Genomic DNA, 17,323 nt, shown 5'->3' on the forward strand with positions numbered 1-17,323 from the left:
ATTGTTTCTGTTCCTCAGCATTAGTTAACAAAGGATTGTCCTCTTCGATGAGTGCCACTCCCCTTTTAGCTAAATCGTTAACAACCTTCAGACTGTGCACGATGGAAGATGCTGCCTTGAAGTCGTCTCGGGAGTCCCATGTTTCTGGTTCAGCCTGGAGAAATTCTGCAGCTATGTCCAAATTTGTGAAGAAAATCTTGGTGTTTCGGTTCACACACCCCACAAGGGACATTTCCTGGATGGACTTCTTGGCAGCTTTTATGCACTTTGGACCTTTTGGCAAACTATCAGAAGCAGATCCTTCCTCCAACATAGCTTCCACCATGGCTGTCTTTGTATCATTGGTTACTGCTGGGTCGAAGAGGGCCAACGCTACAAACTCTTCACTTAAATACCAAAGGTGTCCTGAAAACTTACTGACTGCAGCTTTGGAAATTGCTGGGTTGATGTCATCATACATCTTCAAACTTTGCAAAAACCACAGATCATGACGAGGAGCAGAGACGGCATCAGGAGCAGTGAACCAGACTCAGACATACAATCGGACGATGAACACACTAACTCACGAATGCCTTTGTTTTCATGAGCAGTGAGCTTGAACTGTTCTCGAAATAGATAAATCTTGAGAGCATACAATGCCTTCGCCATCCAGCGTGCGTGATGTACAGCTCCAGGAATCCTGAAGTGAACACCACGAGGAGGACTACCGCCGAGGAAAATTATGACGAGTTCCAGGAGCTCGCTGTAATCATCTCTTGGTTGAAAACAGTCGAGGTGTTTCATGACAAAATCAGTGGTATCATCTTTGATGTCTGCAATCAAATCATTATCATCAGCTGTCACAGCCGGCCTGAAATCTGTGCGGTCAATGTACTCCCAGTGCTTCTGAAACCTTTTGAAAATCAACATCAGGACCAGAGGTTGGACCCACTGGAAGCACATGCTGGGGCAAAATAGCACTCGTCATCACTATCACCTTCTGTGTTGTCTTCGGAACCAGTCAGTGACGCTAGCTCATTCATCATGGATTCCTGACTGGATAAAACCACTGAATGTGACAAACATGAATCAATATTAATTCACGGCTGTGTTTTTAAGAATAGCCAAGTCAATGTCAACATAAATGTATGATAAAAAATACTATGATCTGGCACACAATACATCTTACGAAACGCAAAAATACGGAAAAACGACAATATCTGCCATTTTTTAAACTTCTTGAGCAACCTCTAAATATTCTCTAATCTCATAAAAAAAAAAAAATCCTAATTATTTTTACATTGATTGTAACATGTTGGTGGGGTGAGAGCATGAGTATTTGCAAGTTGAAAAATAAGGACCACCCTATAACTCCAGGACTCCCTGTATGACAATTACAGCTAGGCCTGCAAGCAGGACTGAACGGGCCTTCGCAGTTTGGCGCAACTTGGACGGCACGCATCTCAGGGTGGTGGCAAAACGTCCCCCTCTAGAGACATGTGGACATTGGCCTTAAAATGTAATATTAAAAAAGATCTTGTACCTACAAAGACCAACCTGAAAGGAACTGGACATTTGTAAGTAAAATGATTGACTTTCTGTTGCCACTAGTTGGAGCTGTAGGGTTAATGCAACAGACCCATACAGGACCCTTCAGGGTATGACTCTTATCAAGCACAGGAAGTTTGACGCACATATGTTGAATATCTGACAAATTAGGAGTATTCAAACTTTGTGGTGAAACACAATGGCAGTTGTTTTCAGGCTGAGATACCTCCCATACATGCCAGATATGAAAAAGGCAACCTTGTTTCAGGGAGTTGTTAGTCATTTACTGAATTTGGTGTGTTGCCAAAAAAAACAAAAACAAAAAAAACTTGGCCCCCTGCCCCTGTCAGGCCTGTGAATGAAAAATCAGCATTTTTATAACTGCAAATCTTACTGTATATGTCTCATGAACAGTCTCACCAATTTTGAGGAGGCTCCAACTAACTCCCTAGACTCCAATGCCTCAAATGCGCACCCTGTAAATCAACTAGAATTACATATTTATTCAGATTCAATCCAAAATAATCAATTTTCTGTCTTTGGGATATGGGTCCAAGACACATTTTGGAGCAGCTTTGCAAAAGGTATCGACTCCCCAATTTTCATAACTCTACATTGAAAAAAACAATAGGAGAGGCCTTTTTGAAAAATTCAAGGGGGCGATGTTGAGCAGTTTTGTTACAGCTTTTTGCAATGTCGCTAAATTAGAGAAATTTACGCCAAGCGGCATGTATCTGCAAATTTTGGTGAGTTTTCGAGCGTGTTTAAGGCCTCCAAAATGTCCGGTTTCATTTGCCTCTAAGAAAGAATAATAATACTAAAGCTTTGCATTACAATAGGGCTCTCGCAACACTTGATGCTCGGGCCCTGAAAATTCACAGAAAAGCCGACTGCTCTGAAAAGTCAGTGTAGAAAATATTCTCACGTGATACCAATGTTCTATTGCAGACTATTTCCATCTTCCAGCTTCATCGCACAAGGTGCCCATGCTCTGCTACACCTGTCTGTCTATATGTCTGCGTGGACGCATGAGCGCTCGCCTCTCGGCATGTGTGAGTGGTTTGATTTCCTCCCTGTCCAATCTCAGTCGGGGCCTTCACGCGGCACATCCATCTCACTCTGTGTGCAACGTTTTGGCTTTTCCAGTGCTAATGAATGCCCTTCATGCCTTCCACCACCCACCCATTAAGAGTTGTTGATTCATGGCATCCCGGTGACAAGACACCCCACTGTGATCTCTCTGAAATACTGTAGAAATGGTGAGTGGAAGCAAAAAAAAAAAGTGTTAAATGAATACGAAAAAAAAAAAACAAGGAGGGAATGTGAGGAAAGATGGGCTACTTGTAGTAAAAAGTCTTTCAAAATCAACTTTTAGGCACAAGTGGGTAGAGTAGCCAAAAATTTGACTCAATTGGCTGGGGCAATTCCTGTTGATTTGGGGGCATTGTAGGGTCGCTTCCTAATGTTTTGGGTGATTTAAGGTTAGGTACCTGTTGATTTTGAGTCATTTCTAGGTTCATTTTTTGCAGCGTTATCACTTCCTGTTGATTTTGGAGTATTTAGGGGTCCCTTCATGTTGATATCAGGGCATTTAGGGGTCGTTTCCTGTTGATATCAGGTAATTCCTTGTTGATTTGGGGGCATTCTAGGGTCGCTTCCTGTTGTTTGGGGGGAATTTTGAGGTCACTTCCTGTTGATATCGTGTTATTTCCTGTTGATTTTGGGTCATTTCTATGTAACTTTCAATATGTAGCAATTCAATGTCACTTCCTAATGATTTTGGGGCATTTCAGGGTCAGTTCCTGTTGATATGGGGGCATTTCAGGCCCACCTCCTTTGATTTTAGGGCATTTCGAGGCCACTTCCTGTTCATTTGGGGGAAATTTGAGGTCATTACCTGTTGATATAGGATCGCGTCCTCTTGTTTTGGCAAGGCAAGGCAAGGCAAGGCAAATTTATTTATATAGCACAATTCAACACAAGGCAATTCAAAGTGCTTTACATCACATGAAGATCATAAAAATTACATTTAAATCAACACAACGTAAAAACCAAGACAAAAGATCGCATTTAATCACAGAATAAAAAAATAAAACAAAAATAAAAATAAAACAAAAACTACTACTATAATTGAAATCAGCAATGGAGATAAGCACAAGAGGAGTAGAAAGCAGGTAGACTGAAATATATAGACAGTTATGGATATGCAGTGCTAAACAAAAGCGTTTTTAGCCCTGATTTAAAAGAGCTAACAGTTTGAGCATACTTCAGACGTTCGGGTAACTTGTTCCAGAGGTGAGGAGCATAATAACTAAATGCTGCCTCACCCTGCTTGGTTCTTGTTCTTGGAACATGCAGAAGACCGGTTCCAGACGACCTTTTGGGTTTAGATGTCTCATAGGAATCTAACAAGTCCAAGGCCATTAAGTGTTTTGTAGACGAGCAGTAGTATTTTATAGTCTATCCTTTGACTCACTGGAAGCCAGTGTAGCGATTTCAAAACAGGTGTAATGTGGTCCAGCTTCCTTGTATTTGTGAGGACTCTGGCTGCAGCATTCTGTACTAGCTGCAGTTTCCTGACTGATTTTTTATCAAGACCTGTAAATATACCGTTGCAATAGTCCAATCTGCTGAAAAGGAATGCATGCATAAGTTTTTCCATGTCTTGTTGAGTCAGAAGCCCCTTAATTCTGGTTATATTTTTTAGGTGGTAATAAGCGGATTTGGTGACGGACTTTAGATGACTATCAAATTTTAGGTCTGAGTCAATAATTACGCCAAGGTTTCTGACTTGATTTGTAGCTGTAAGTGACATTGTGCTAAGTTGGCTGCTTTATCTTTGACCTTTCCTTTTTTGGCCCAAAAATGATCACCTCTGTCTTCTCCACATTTAACTGGAGAAAATTCTGGCACATCCATTCATTGATTTGATGAATGCATTTGCTCAGGGAGACTAAGGGACTATAATCATGTGGGGACACAGAAATGTACAGTTGTGTGTCATCTGCATAGGTGTGATAGGAGATGTCATACTGTTCCATTATCTGAGCTAACGGAAGCATACAGATGTTAAATAAGAGTGGTCCAAGAATTGACCCTTGAGGGACTCCACACGTGAATTTGGTTCGTTCTGACTGATAGTTTCCGATTGACACAAAGAAATCCCTATCATGTCATTTGGGGGAAATTTGAGGTAATTTCCGGTTGATATCGGGTCACTTTTTGTTGATGTTGGGTAATTTCTAGGTCACTTTCGGGAGGCAACAATTTGTTAACGCTTCCTGCTTATTTTGGGTACGGGGTCAACCCCTGTTGATTTTGGGGTATTTTGAGGTCACTATCGGTTGATTTTGGGGTTGATTAGGGTTGCTTCCTGTTGTTTTGGGGCATTTAGGGGTAAGTTCCTGTTTATTTTGGGGCATGCAGGGTAACTTTCGGTAGGTAGCAATTTGTTATCACTGCCTGTTGATTTCGCACATTTAGGGGTCAGTTCCTGTTGATATGGGGGCCTTTTGGGGTAATTTCCTGTTGTTTTGGGATTCAGTAACTAGACGTAACAATACAGTCACATGATCACACACAAGGTTGCAGTTGGAAATCCTATTGTCACACTGGCGTGTTCAATCATGTGGCGTCTTTATAGCGGTGTAGAGAGCTGCTGTCAACATTACTCAAAAGCGTGGATTTCTATCGCTCGCCCAGTTTTTATTTGGTACCGATAGACCACAGAAAAATGGAGATAATGCTTCTTCAGTTTTCTAGTTTTTTAGTTTCGAGATTTTGTGTATAGTTTTGCTGAATATGATCATCTAATAGTTTATAATACAGTAAAATAATAACAGTTCATACAGATGACGTTCTAAGAGAAGAAATATACAATTATTTGGCACCCAAAGACCACAGAAAAATGGGAGCTATTTTATTTTCATGCAATGAAATGTGTTTTCTCGACAAGAGGGCACTTATACGCTTTGATTTTTGTGTATATTTGGGGGTCTTTGCATCGCAAAGGCCCATCTAGTAAAATTCCTCCTTTTTTTTGAATGACGTGTCTTCGGCGCACTGCGCAGCCTGAGCCATTACAATTTGGAAATAAAAAATTCCGGGACGATGAGGGGCATAAAAGTTGAAAACAGAATTTGGAAAAAAACTTTGCCAAAGATTATCCCATTCATTTCTAATGGGATGCCAATGACAACCATGTACGTCCAAATTTCCCATTCATTTCCAATGGGAAAAATACCTGTGTCCCTATAGCAATGACGGAAAAGACCTGATATCAACAGGACATGTCCTCCAAATGTCCTCAAATCAGCTGGAAGTGTCCTGATATAAATAGGATGTCTCCTCCCAAATGTCCCCAAATCAACAGGAATTGACCTGATATTGTCCCTGAAATGTCCCCAATTCAACCTGGGCGGGGCTAAGATCTGTATCTCCCACAGCAAAGCCTCTTAGTAATTTCTCCGGAAATTGCAGTTTCTAGTTGATTGAGTATTCTTTTCACCAAATACTTTTTTACTTGTACTTGAGTAAAGGACTACTTTTACTTGAGTAATATTATTCAGAAGAAACGCTACTCTTACTTGAGTCATATTCTTTGGCCACTCTACCCACCACTGGGCACGGATGACGAAACAAAGAAAAATACTTGCGAGTACTCCTTTTGTTTTCCAAACTGATTCCAACTGTCTGCCTGATGGATAACCTAGGATTGATCGGAATTTACATGCAGACACAATCCCTCCACTCCCTCACCACTTCTATCCAATAAGCCATTGCACTCTCAACCTGCTTTGAGTGATAAGCACAATGAGAAAGTGCCGGCGTATTTAGCACTGACAAAAGCACTCTGTAGTGTTTCTATGGCAGGGCAGAATGATGCACTGTTTATGAGTGGGAGTATCTTTCAGCAGTTGATGCATGGCGAAGAAAAGATACTGTCAGCAGCCATTTCTCTGCAAAGGACCAAAGTGAATAAGTACAGAACAACTGCAGAAAAAGGGAGCTCTCTAGCTAGATGATGTGGAACTATCACACCAAAATATTTCTTAGTGTCATCGATGTTTGCTTTACTACCGTGTGTACTTCAGTGTGCAGGATTTCCCTGTCATTTTCCAACTTTATACACCCATAAATGTAAACATTACTTTTACGGTAAGCGACATCACCTGAATAGAAAATCGCTTCGTAAATGTTTCATAGAGCAGGATGTCAAAAAATAAACCGCTGTTTTAGTCTCCCAAGACACGTTTTCAGCTCGTTATCGTCTTGTCATCATCACATAAAAGTTTGATGAAATCTTTTCATTATTGTCATTGTTAACAAAAACAACAATGATTATAAGATGATATGACAAAATGTCTACAGTCATTTTCACTTTCCTGTTTGGACCCCTCAGCTTCAACGAAGCCTTAATATTTTTCATGAAGCACCAGCACACATGTCTTAAGGTTCCCCGGATTTGAGGTCAATTGATTTCTTTTTTTCTTTAGGAGTAAGAGACTGTCTAGTAAATATGGGCGTTTCCTGTTCCCAGCAGGGGGCGGTAATATTTCAATGCAGTCGTGTTCAGGCTGGGATCCCTCTCCTACATGCCAGATATGAAAAAGACTGATCCTTGTATCAGCGATTAGTCATATACTGAATTTGGCATGTTGCCAAAAAAAAAAAAAAAAAAGGCCGACTTTAGCACCACGCCCAGGTTAGGCCGATGAGTAAAACCTTTTTCATAACCTCATATGTCTCTCAAACAGTCCCACCAATTCTGAAGATGATCCAACTCACTACCGAGCTGCCAATGTCTCAAATGTGCACCCTGTAAATCAACAAAAATTGCATACTTTTTTCACATTCAATCCAATCGCGTTTGGAATATGGGTCCAAGAGACTTTTTGGAGCACTTTTGCACAAGGTATCGACTCCCCAAATTTCATCGCTCTACATTGAAAAAACCTAATAGGAGAGGCCTTTTTGAAAATTTCAAGAGGGATGCCACTGAGCCATTTTGTTACCTTTTTCGCTACGTCACAAAATTATCTAAATTTACGCCAACTCACATTTATGTGCTAATTTTGGCATTTTCGAGCATGTTAAGGCGTCCAAATTGGCCATTATCACTTACCATGAAAACAAAATAATAATAATGAACATTTGGAAGAACAACAGGGCTTTCGCACCACTCGGTGCTCGGGCCCTAATAATAATAACCCTTTGCATTACAACAGGGCTCCCGTACCACTTGATGGTCGGGCCCTAAAAATACAGAAAAGCCGACTGCACTGAAAAGTTAGAGTAGAAATATTTTCACGTGATATTAACATTCTAGTGCAGACTATTTCCATCGTCCAGTCTGATCGCACAAGGTGCCGGTGCTCTGCTACACATAAAAAGGGCGTATCCTGTTCCCAGCAGGGGGCGCCAGGCCTAATGGGTAATGAAAAAGCGCTATATAAGTATAACACCATTTACCATTTATTTCAATGCAGTCGTGTTCAGGCTGGGATACCTCTCATACAGATAAGAAAAACTGAATTTTGCATCAGGGAGTATTAGTTATTGACTGAATTTAGCGTGATGGCAAAAAAAAAAAAAAAAAAAAAAAAAAAAAAGCAGAATTTAGCACCCAGTCCAGGTCAAGCCCATGAAGGAAAACCCACTATTCTAATAACTTTAGATTTCATATGTCTTTTGATAAGTCTCACCAATTTTGAGGAGGATCCAACTAACTCTCTAGCTGCCAATGTCTCAAATACGCACCCTATAAATCAACTATAATTGCCATATTTTTAACATTCAGTCCAAAATACCTGATTTCCTGTTGAGTTTGGGATATGGGTCCGACAGACTTTTTGGTGCAGTTTTGCACAAGGTATCGACTCCCTAAATTTCATCACTCTACGTTGATAAAACCTAATAGGAGAGGCCTTTTGAAAAATTCAAAGGGGTGACGTTGACCCGTTTTGTTACCATTTTTCGCAATGTTGCTAAATTATCAAAATTTACGCCAAGCTGCATGTCTAAGCAATATTTTGGTGTTTTTCGAACGTTAAAGCAGAAATGTGAAGTAATTTCATAACATGCCAAATAAAGTCACAATTAAAGTAATTAAACATTGTCCAACAAATAAAGCATGAGAAAATAATTTTTCATGATTTTTCAAAAAAATAATTAAAAGGGGATGAACCCGGAAGTGATACGTCACACCAAGAACAGCAATGGCAGAGCTCCATACATACGGCTGCCATACAAAGCCCTTCAAACAATGATTCAAACAGCGATATAAGCGATAGAGCGCAAGGGAGGAGATCGAAGTTTTTGAAGAGTTGGAGGAAGAAGAGGAGGTTGGAATTTAATGTTGGACCTAACATGTCCAGACGCTAATCAGGATGCAAACAATGTGCCTAGACTACCTGACATGGAATGGAGACAAGACCCATCGAGATTACAAGATTGGTAAGATATAGGCTGTTATTATTTTCATGATTTGAAGATGCAGGCATTTGCACATAATTTTATGTTTTTGTCTATCTGATGACATTGTTTAGAAAAATAATAATCAGACTTCATGTTCATTTTGGCAGATCTGGCAGCTCTCGTGCATATAAAATAATAATATAAAAATGTTGGGGGGAAACAAGGAGATGAGTCGTTGATGGCTTTCTCCACTTTATTGTGGCAACAATAAGAAAACAAAATAATAGCGGACTGCCTTCACATTCGAGCGCAAAGTTTTGCTTCTCGCTCATCTCCGCTTCGCCTCGAACTACCAGCTACTACTACTTCCAGGCCCAGCGTCTCTTAAACAGATCGTGCATAGTGTCTTGTTATGAGCTTTTTGTTGACAAAGGTATCGAACACACGACGTGCTGACAACTTTGTTTGAAGTGGCGTCTAATGGCGTGAGGAAATGTAGTTTTTTCACACAAGCGAACAGATTACAAAGCACCACTTCAGTGTTGTCCCGAGACTACATTTCCCATGATTCACTGCGTGACTTGAGCTGCTCGCTGATTCGCTGCGAGATTGACTCAATGCCAACACGCTAGTTGTCACCTGTCAGCGGCTGTCGTAAAACACAAACTAGAAGGCTATCAAGCAATCACCGTGAAAGAAATGCCGAACCGTACAAATGCAATGCAATGCTTGAAGCATGAAGGTGGAAATACATAATACAAATACAAATAAATGTGCACAAACTCACCGGCGGTGTGTGTCTCTTACGGCAACGTGACCGTGAATTACCGCGACGCCGACCCGCTTATGTGCACATCCACACCCCTTTCCCGATTGACAGTGGATTAACCCTTTCGGACAAGATCGTAGATGAGGCACAATTTAAACACGCTTAACTTAGCCAACACAACAACAACTATGCCCAGACTATTGCCACGAGTTGGCTTTCGGCTAACGTCACTAGCTTCTACTGTACATTACACAACAGTTGGCAGCTCTGCTTTGACAAAGTAATCAGTCATCTATCCAAAAATCACACTTACTTTTTGGCAAATCCTTGATCATAAGCAGACCGGTTAAGGAAGCAGGCATCTTCAAAGTGTTTGTAGCAGAGAACACTACTCGATGATGGCGTGAAATTCATTCGCTTTGTGAGAACGAAAGATGTCCATTTACATGCCCTTTTCCGAAGATTTCCGAAGATTGACGAAGAAAATCATTTTCGTTGTCAAGGGCGTTGCTATGTGTTAAACAAAGAATCTGGAAGGGGCGCGTTAAAAAAAATAACGAAAATATGCTTATAATTGTTTAGCCATTGATATTATTCAAAAACATGGTTGGCCAACCTTACTTCATATTTCCGCTTTAAGGCCTCCAAATTGGCCATTTTCATTTGCCATGAAAAAAAAAAAAAATTGCAGAATTTGTAGAACATTTGCAGAATTAAGGCTCTCGCAGCACTCGGTGCTCGGGCTCTAAAAACATTTCATCTTTTAAAAAACAGGTTTATTGCCAACTGTGGTCGTGCAAATTCAGAAATTTGAACTCCCACCATCATCCATAAATTGCTCGTTCACTCAGTCACTGTCACTGAGAGAATTTGACAGGGCCTCTGGTTGTCAGGGTTTGCCAAGGGGGAGGAGATTTGCGATAGTTCCATTTTGTTTTAACAAATAATTTAAAATACTTGCCAATGTTTCCAGTGCGTACGTGCAGCAGACCCCTGACAAAGGCCTGGACTGCCAAGGTTTCCTCTCCCACGTCGTCACTTGTCAAAATATCCAAGTCATGGAGGGCCTGCACGGCCGTTTTCCCATGCCGCAACATGCACTGCAGAAAAAAAAGGACATTTAAAAAAGTTGGGTACTAAAGAATAAACAAGAATTAGAAAAAGATGATGATAATATGTTGAATATTTACATACATACAGTATGTACAGTATATACTGTATGTATATGTATGTATTTGTGTTATGTGTTATACGTGCTATAGTTTTTGTTTTTTTAAGTCTTTTGAGTAATTCTTTCTCGTAAAACAACGAGAAAATTTTGTATAGATATAAGATATTTGAGCTCAACTGATATGAGATCTTTAAAAAATTCTTTCAGCTGACTGCCAATGTCTAAAATCGATTTCGTAAACTGATATTTGAGACCGATACGCTACTTCTTTTTTTAAAGCAGGTTGATAATGACAGGTATTTTAAACAGCGATTATATAAATGTCTATATTAGAGGTTCAAATTTTCTTCTGCTACTTTTGTAACACAGACCACTAGGTGGTGCAAAATAAAATTTAACAAAGATCATCGCTCAAACAGTGGACATAAAAGTTATTCTATCATTTTGGCTATTGACGAATCCAAGTAGAAATTTGTGTACGCCGCCCACTAGTGGTTGGCTGCCATTACTGGGCTGTTTAAACACCTAGAGCAGCCCAGTGTCAATCATTGTAAACAGTAACGTTAGCTGCTGCTGGGTGTGTGCTGCGGGCAGCACACCTCAGCAATGGCGGGCGAGGTACTTCCAGTTGTTTTGCTCGGATTAGTCAATATATCAGCTGAAAAAAAGTCTGTTTCTCGGCCCGATATGTTGGCAGGCCCACAAAACGATTGACCTCTATAAGGTCATCGCCCAAACAGTAAACAGTTATTTTATTGTATCGGTTGATATCGGGGATCTTGAAAAAAGAAAATCTATCGGCCCGATATATCGGTTGACCTTTATAAGAAAGATCAGCATAGGAACGGAACTCGTTTGTAACATGGGGAATACTTTCTGGGTGGCGTGGCTCAGTGGTAGAGTAGTTGTTGTTCGATTCTCTGCCCTGATGAACTCGCCTAAGTATCCTTGAGCAAGATACTGAACCCCACATTGCTCCTGGTGCTGCGTCACCAGTAGGTAGATGGCAATGTAGTGTAAAGTGTATTATTGTAAAGCTGTAACACTCATATATATACATTTATGTTCTAAACGGCACACATTTTAACAATAAAATACTTGACACAAAGCAATTGGTGTTCAAACTTCCATCTAGTCTGATCAATATGTAAATTTAGTAGATTAAATTATCCTAATTCGCCTAACAAAAGTCCGCTATCTTAAATACTATGAATGCTAACATAATTACAATTCTCATAGCAAATTGCTCACATGTAACTCCACAAACTGTAGCTGTGAACTTAATTACCAATGCATACACAAACATACACTGCTGGCCAAAAGTATTGGCACCCCTGCAATTCTGTCAGCTAATGCTCGATTTCTCCCAAAAAATGATTGCAATTACAAATGCTTTGGTTGTAATATCTCAATTTATTTTGCTTGCAATGTAAAAACACAAAAGAAAATGAAAAAAAACAAATAATAAATCCTGATCATTTTACACAAAACTCCAAAATGTGCTGGACAAAAGTATTGGCACCCTCAGCCTAATACTTGGCAGCACAATCTTAGGACAAAATAACTGCGGACAACTGCTTCCGGTATCCATCAATGAGTTTCTTACAATGCTCTGCTGGAGTTTTAGACAATTCTTCTTCGGCCAACTGCTCCAGGTCTCTGAGATTTGAAGGGTGCCTTCTCCAAACTGCCATTTTCAGATCCCTCCTCAGGTGTTCGACGGGATTCAGGTCCGGACAGATTGCTGGCCACTTTCAAAGTCTCCAGTGCTTTCTCTCTTTTTCTAATGCTTTTTGAAGTGTGTTTTGGGTCATTGTCCTGCTGGAAGACCTGTAACCTCTGAGGGAGAACCAGCTTTCTCACACTGGGCCCTACATTATGCTGCAAAATTTGTTGGTAGTCTTCAGATTTCATAATGCCATGCACACGGTCAAGCAGTCCAGTGCCAGAGGTAGCAAAGCAATCCCAAAACAACAGGGAACCTCCGCCATGTTTGACTGTGGGGACCGTGTTCTTTTCTTTGAATGTCTGTTTTTTTTCCCGGTAAATTATATGTTGATGCTTTTTCCCAAAAAGCTCTACTTTTGACCTGATCTGACCAGAGAACATTCTTCCAAAACGTGTTTGGCTTTCTCAGGTAAGTTTTGGCAAACTCCAGCGTGGATTATTTCATGTCTCCGGGTCAGAAGTGGGGTTTTCTATGATATCCTACCATAGAGTCCCTTTTCATTCAGACGCCGACAGACAGTACAGGTTGACACTGTTGTACCCTCGGACTGCAGGAGTCTTGAGATGCCCATGCTTCCTCAAAATTTTGCTTCTCAAGTCCTCAGACAGTTCTTTTATCTTCTTTCTTTTCTCCTTGCTCAGTTTGATACACACAAGGCCACATGACAGAGGTTGATTCAACTTTAATCCATTTTAACTGGCTGCAAGTGTGATTTAGTGATTGCCACCACCTGTTATGTGCCACCAGTAACAGGCGCTGTTGATTACACAAATTAGAGACGCATCAAATGATTTTTCAAAGGGTGCCAATGTTTTTATCCGGCCAATTTTTGAATATGATGATATTAAAATTAGCGATGTCCCGATCAATGGGGATCCCGATCGATCGGGTCCGATCACATCCTTTTCAAAGTATCGGAATCGGCAAAAAAATATCGGCCATGCCTTTATCAAAAATATCCCGACGACAGCGGCAATTAATTTATTAAAAAATGTGTCGTGTTAAAACATTTAATTCTATTAATGTATGCGCTGCACGACCCTCTCACTCATTGTTACGCTCAATCTGTAATGATGCCGATTTACCTATATAGAGAGATAAAAGACAGCGCAAAATGAGTAGAGTGAATTTTGGCAGCCTTTGGAGCCTTTCTTCAATTGCCCAAAGCCTTGCAATCTCTCTCCCTATGATTAGAGATATCATTGGAAGCAATGTGGGGAAGCAAGGTGGCAACTGATCATTGTCTCAACACCTTAAGTTATTTCCCAAAGCAGAGAAGATATATCCATTGATAGCACGATGCACAGTCATGGTTTCACTTCCCATCATGGTTCCACTTCCCATCATGCATTGGGGCATGGCTGCAGTATCATTTACTGAAAGCTCAACAAATACACTAGATGGCAATATTTAGTCACAATATACAAAGTCACAAGTATTTCTATCCGTGGATCCCTCTCACAGAAAGAATGTTAATAATGTAAATGCCATCTTGAGGATTTATTGTTATAATAAACAAATACAGTACTTATGTACTGTATGTTGAATGTATATATTCGTCCGTGTTTTATTCATTTTGTTCTTAATGCATTGCCAAAATGTATATGATCGGGAAAAATTATCGGGAATGATTGGAATTGAATCGGGAGCAAAAAAAAAGCAATCGGATCGGGAAATATCGGGATCGGCAGATACTCAAACTAAAACGATCGGACCGGGAGCAAAAAAACATGATCAGAACAACCCTAATTAAAATGATAATGATTTAATTTTTTTTCATTCTCTTTTGTGTTTTTTCATTGCAAGCAAAATAAATGAAGGTATTACTACCAAAGCATTTGTAATAGCAATAATTTTCTGGGAGAAATTGAGTATTACCTGACAGAATTGCAAGAGCATATATGTATATATTAGGGCTGTCAAACGATTAAAATTTTTAATCGAGTTAATTACAGCTTAAAAATTAATTAATCGTAATTAATCGCAATTAATCACAATTCAAACCATCTCTAAAATAAGCCATATTTTTCTGTAAATTATTGTTGGAATGGAAAGATAAGACACAAGACAGATATATACATACAGTGCTGTATTTGTTTATTATAACAATAAATCCACAAATGGCATTGGTAACATTCTTTCTGTTTAAGTGATCCACGGATAGTAAGACTTGTAGTTCATAAAAGATAAATGTTATAGTTACAAGTTATAGTAATTTTATATTAAAACCCCTCTTCATATTTTCGTTTCAATAAAATTTGTACAATTTTAAATCAAAAGTAGAGTTAATATAATAATAAGAAGAATAAAATTAACAATAATAAGAATTGAGTGACCAAACTCTGAGTAATGCCAGTTCACTTTGCATTGTTGTTTAGCTGTGTGAGAATAGGGCCTCATTACTACAGACTGAAGTGCTTTTCTTTTTGTGAACATTTTTTTTTTTGGAGATAGAAATATTATTTTTGTTGTGCTTTCACTAAATGATACTTCTGTTTGTTGTGAAGGAATTGCAGAAGCTTATGCCAATAAACGGCGCAGCCCAAAGAACGCCTGTGTCCACTCGCCTTTATAACAGATATATCTCTGTGCATATCTTACCCAAAATACAACAAGCGACACATAATTGCCACTAAAAGAAAGCAAACTTACCGAAATATGTGTGGAGCACAAAGCAACAGCATAAACATCTCACAACTACTAATTCTCCCACTATTAGAAGGAATAACATTAGTATGGAACGGCGCATGGAACGGCGCTGCGCTGCCCCCAAGCGGCCGGTGGGATTCTCTTCACTCTTAATGTCCATAAACGGCGTCATTGAAATCTGTTTGAGGCAATGCGAGAGCGGCTCATTCAGTGCATGCGTTAATTGCGTCAAATATTTTACCGTGATTAATTTAAAAAATTAATTAACGCCCGTTAACGCGATAATTTATATATATATATGTATATATATATGTATATATATATATATATATATATAACCCTAACCCTAACCTATATATATTAGGGCTGTCAAACGATTACAATTTTTAATCGAGTTAATTACAGCTTAAAAATTAATTAATCATAATTAATCGCAATTAATCGCAATTCAAACCATCTATAAAATATGCCATATTTTTCTGTAAATTATATATATATTCTGTAAAATAAATTGTTGGAATGGAAAGATAAGACACAAGATGGATATATACATTCAACATACGGTACAAAAGGACTGTAGTGGGCATTTCACTCTACTGTCATTTACTGTCTATGCTGTCCTCACTCCGAAGCGTCTACTTTTTCCAAAGCTAGACAGCTAGTGAACGACGCCTTAATAATTAGACTTCTTCCTTTTTCATCTGATTTATTAATAAAATGGAATCAAACCATTGTCCTCTTTAGACCGTCGTAAAACTACAAAAAAAAGTACACAAGCATTGCATTAGCAACAACGTTAGCTTAGCACGCTATACAGGTTCACTAAACATAAACAAAAAGCGTCTCATACAAAAAATATAACATTTCACTTACTAACATAATATGTACATTCTTTACAACAACCATACTTACGGACAAATCTTGTCCAAGGATCATATAAGCACAACATTATCAGCCCGAGACGTCGTGCAGCCATAATGAACTGGAAAGAAAACAATAAACCATGTCGCAAAGCGACCACAAGAGTTCGCTGTTGGACAGTCCAAAAAGTCTTGCTGTAAAACTTACCAAAAGGCAGAATACTTTCTGAGCGGGACATGTGCGTTAATTGCGTCAAATATTTTAACGTGATTAATTTAAAAAATTAACTACCGCGCGTTAACGCGATAATTTTGACAGCCCTAATATATATATATATATATATATATATATATATATATATATATATATATATATATATATATATATATGTATATATATATATATATATATATATATATATATATATATATATATATATATATATATATATATATATATATATATATATATATATATATGTATACATATATTTCTTTTTTATTCAGAGGCATTTTATGCACTGAGAATGGATTCCTTAAAATGTCAGTCTCACACTATAAAATCAAGATATCTGCAAATGCTGCATGAATCAATGATGGATGCCCCGCAATGACATGATGGGGTGCGAAAACAGAGAGCAGTCTATCATAAATTACAGTTTCTCGCTGGCTGTTAAAATGCCACGTGAATTGCGATATGAGTTTGTTCTGTCATCTACATAAAAACAGTATTGGTTTCCCTCAAAAATGGAGACTGTTTTTCTCTGTGTGTGTGTTACCTTGAGCTCAATGGCTGTTGAACCTATGAGCAGCAATGAGTCACTGTCCCAGATGTCAACACGCATGGTGTGAAGAGCCAGGTAGTGCAGAAAGTGACACTTTTCTCCTGTCTTCAGAAAACTGTGATCGACTCGGAACTGTACTTGCAGCCCAGGAGACTCTGCACAAAGATAATGATTTAATATTAATTTTATATTGAATCGACTAACAGGCCTTGGGGGGGGACATAATTTTACAGTAAAGCACCGTAATTTTTGGACTTAAGAAGCATCTGATGATAAGCCGCCACCCACCAAAATTGAGATAAAAAACATTCGTTCATACTGTAGATAAGCTGCACCGGAGGATAAGCCACAGCTGTCCCCACTCTATTATGGATATTAATGCCAAAAGATATTAACCGGTAACACTTTATTTGACAG

At 39.0% G+C, this 17,323-nt stretch overlaps 1 protein-coding gene across 9 annotated transcripts in view; it reads right to left on the reverse strand.

Annotated features, from left to right (window-relative positions):
- The window catches only part of nphp4 (nephronophthisis 4), a 461,721-nt gene that overhangs the window by 172,994 nt on the left and 271,404 nt on the right, over positions 1-17,323 (reverse strand). For all 9 annotated transcript variants that reach the window (XM_057860675.1, XM_057860682.1, XM_057860654.1 and 6 more), the window contains 2 exons: positions 16,901-17,061; positions 10,674-10,812 (listed from right to left, as the gene is read on the reverse strand). In XM_057860675.1, the coding sequence (XP_057716658.1) occupies positions 10,674-10,812; positions 16,901-17,061 (300 nt within the window). The remainder of the gene's footprint in view (positions 1-10,673; positions 10,813-16,900; positions 17,062-17,323) is intronic.

Source organism: Corythoichthys intestinalis, chromosome 2 (assembly GCF_030265065.1).
Source record: "Corythoichthys intestinalis isolate RoL2023-P3 chromosome 2, ASM3026506v1, whole genome shotgun sequence".
Taxonomy (NCBI): domain Eukaryota; kingdom Metazoa; phylum Chordata; class Actinopteri; order Syngnathiformes; family Syngnathidae; genus Corythoichthys; species Corythoichthys intestinalis.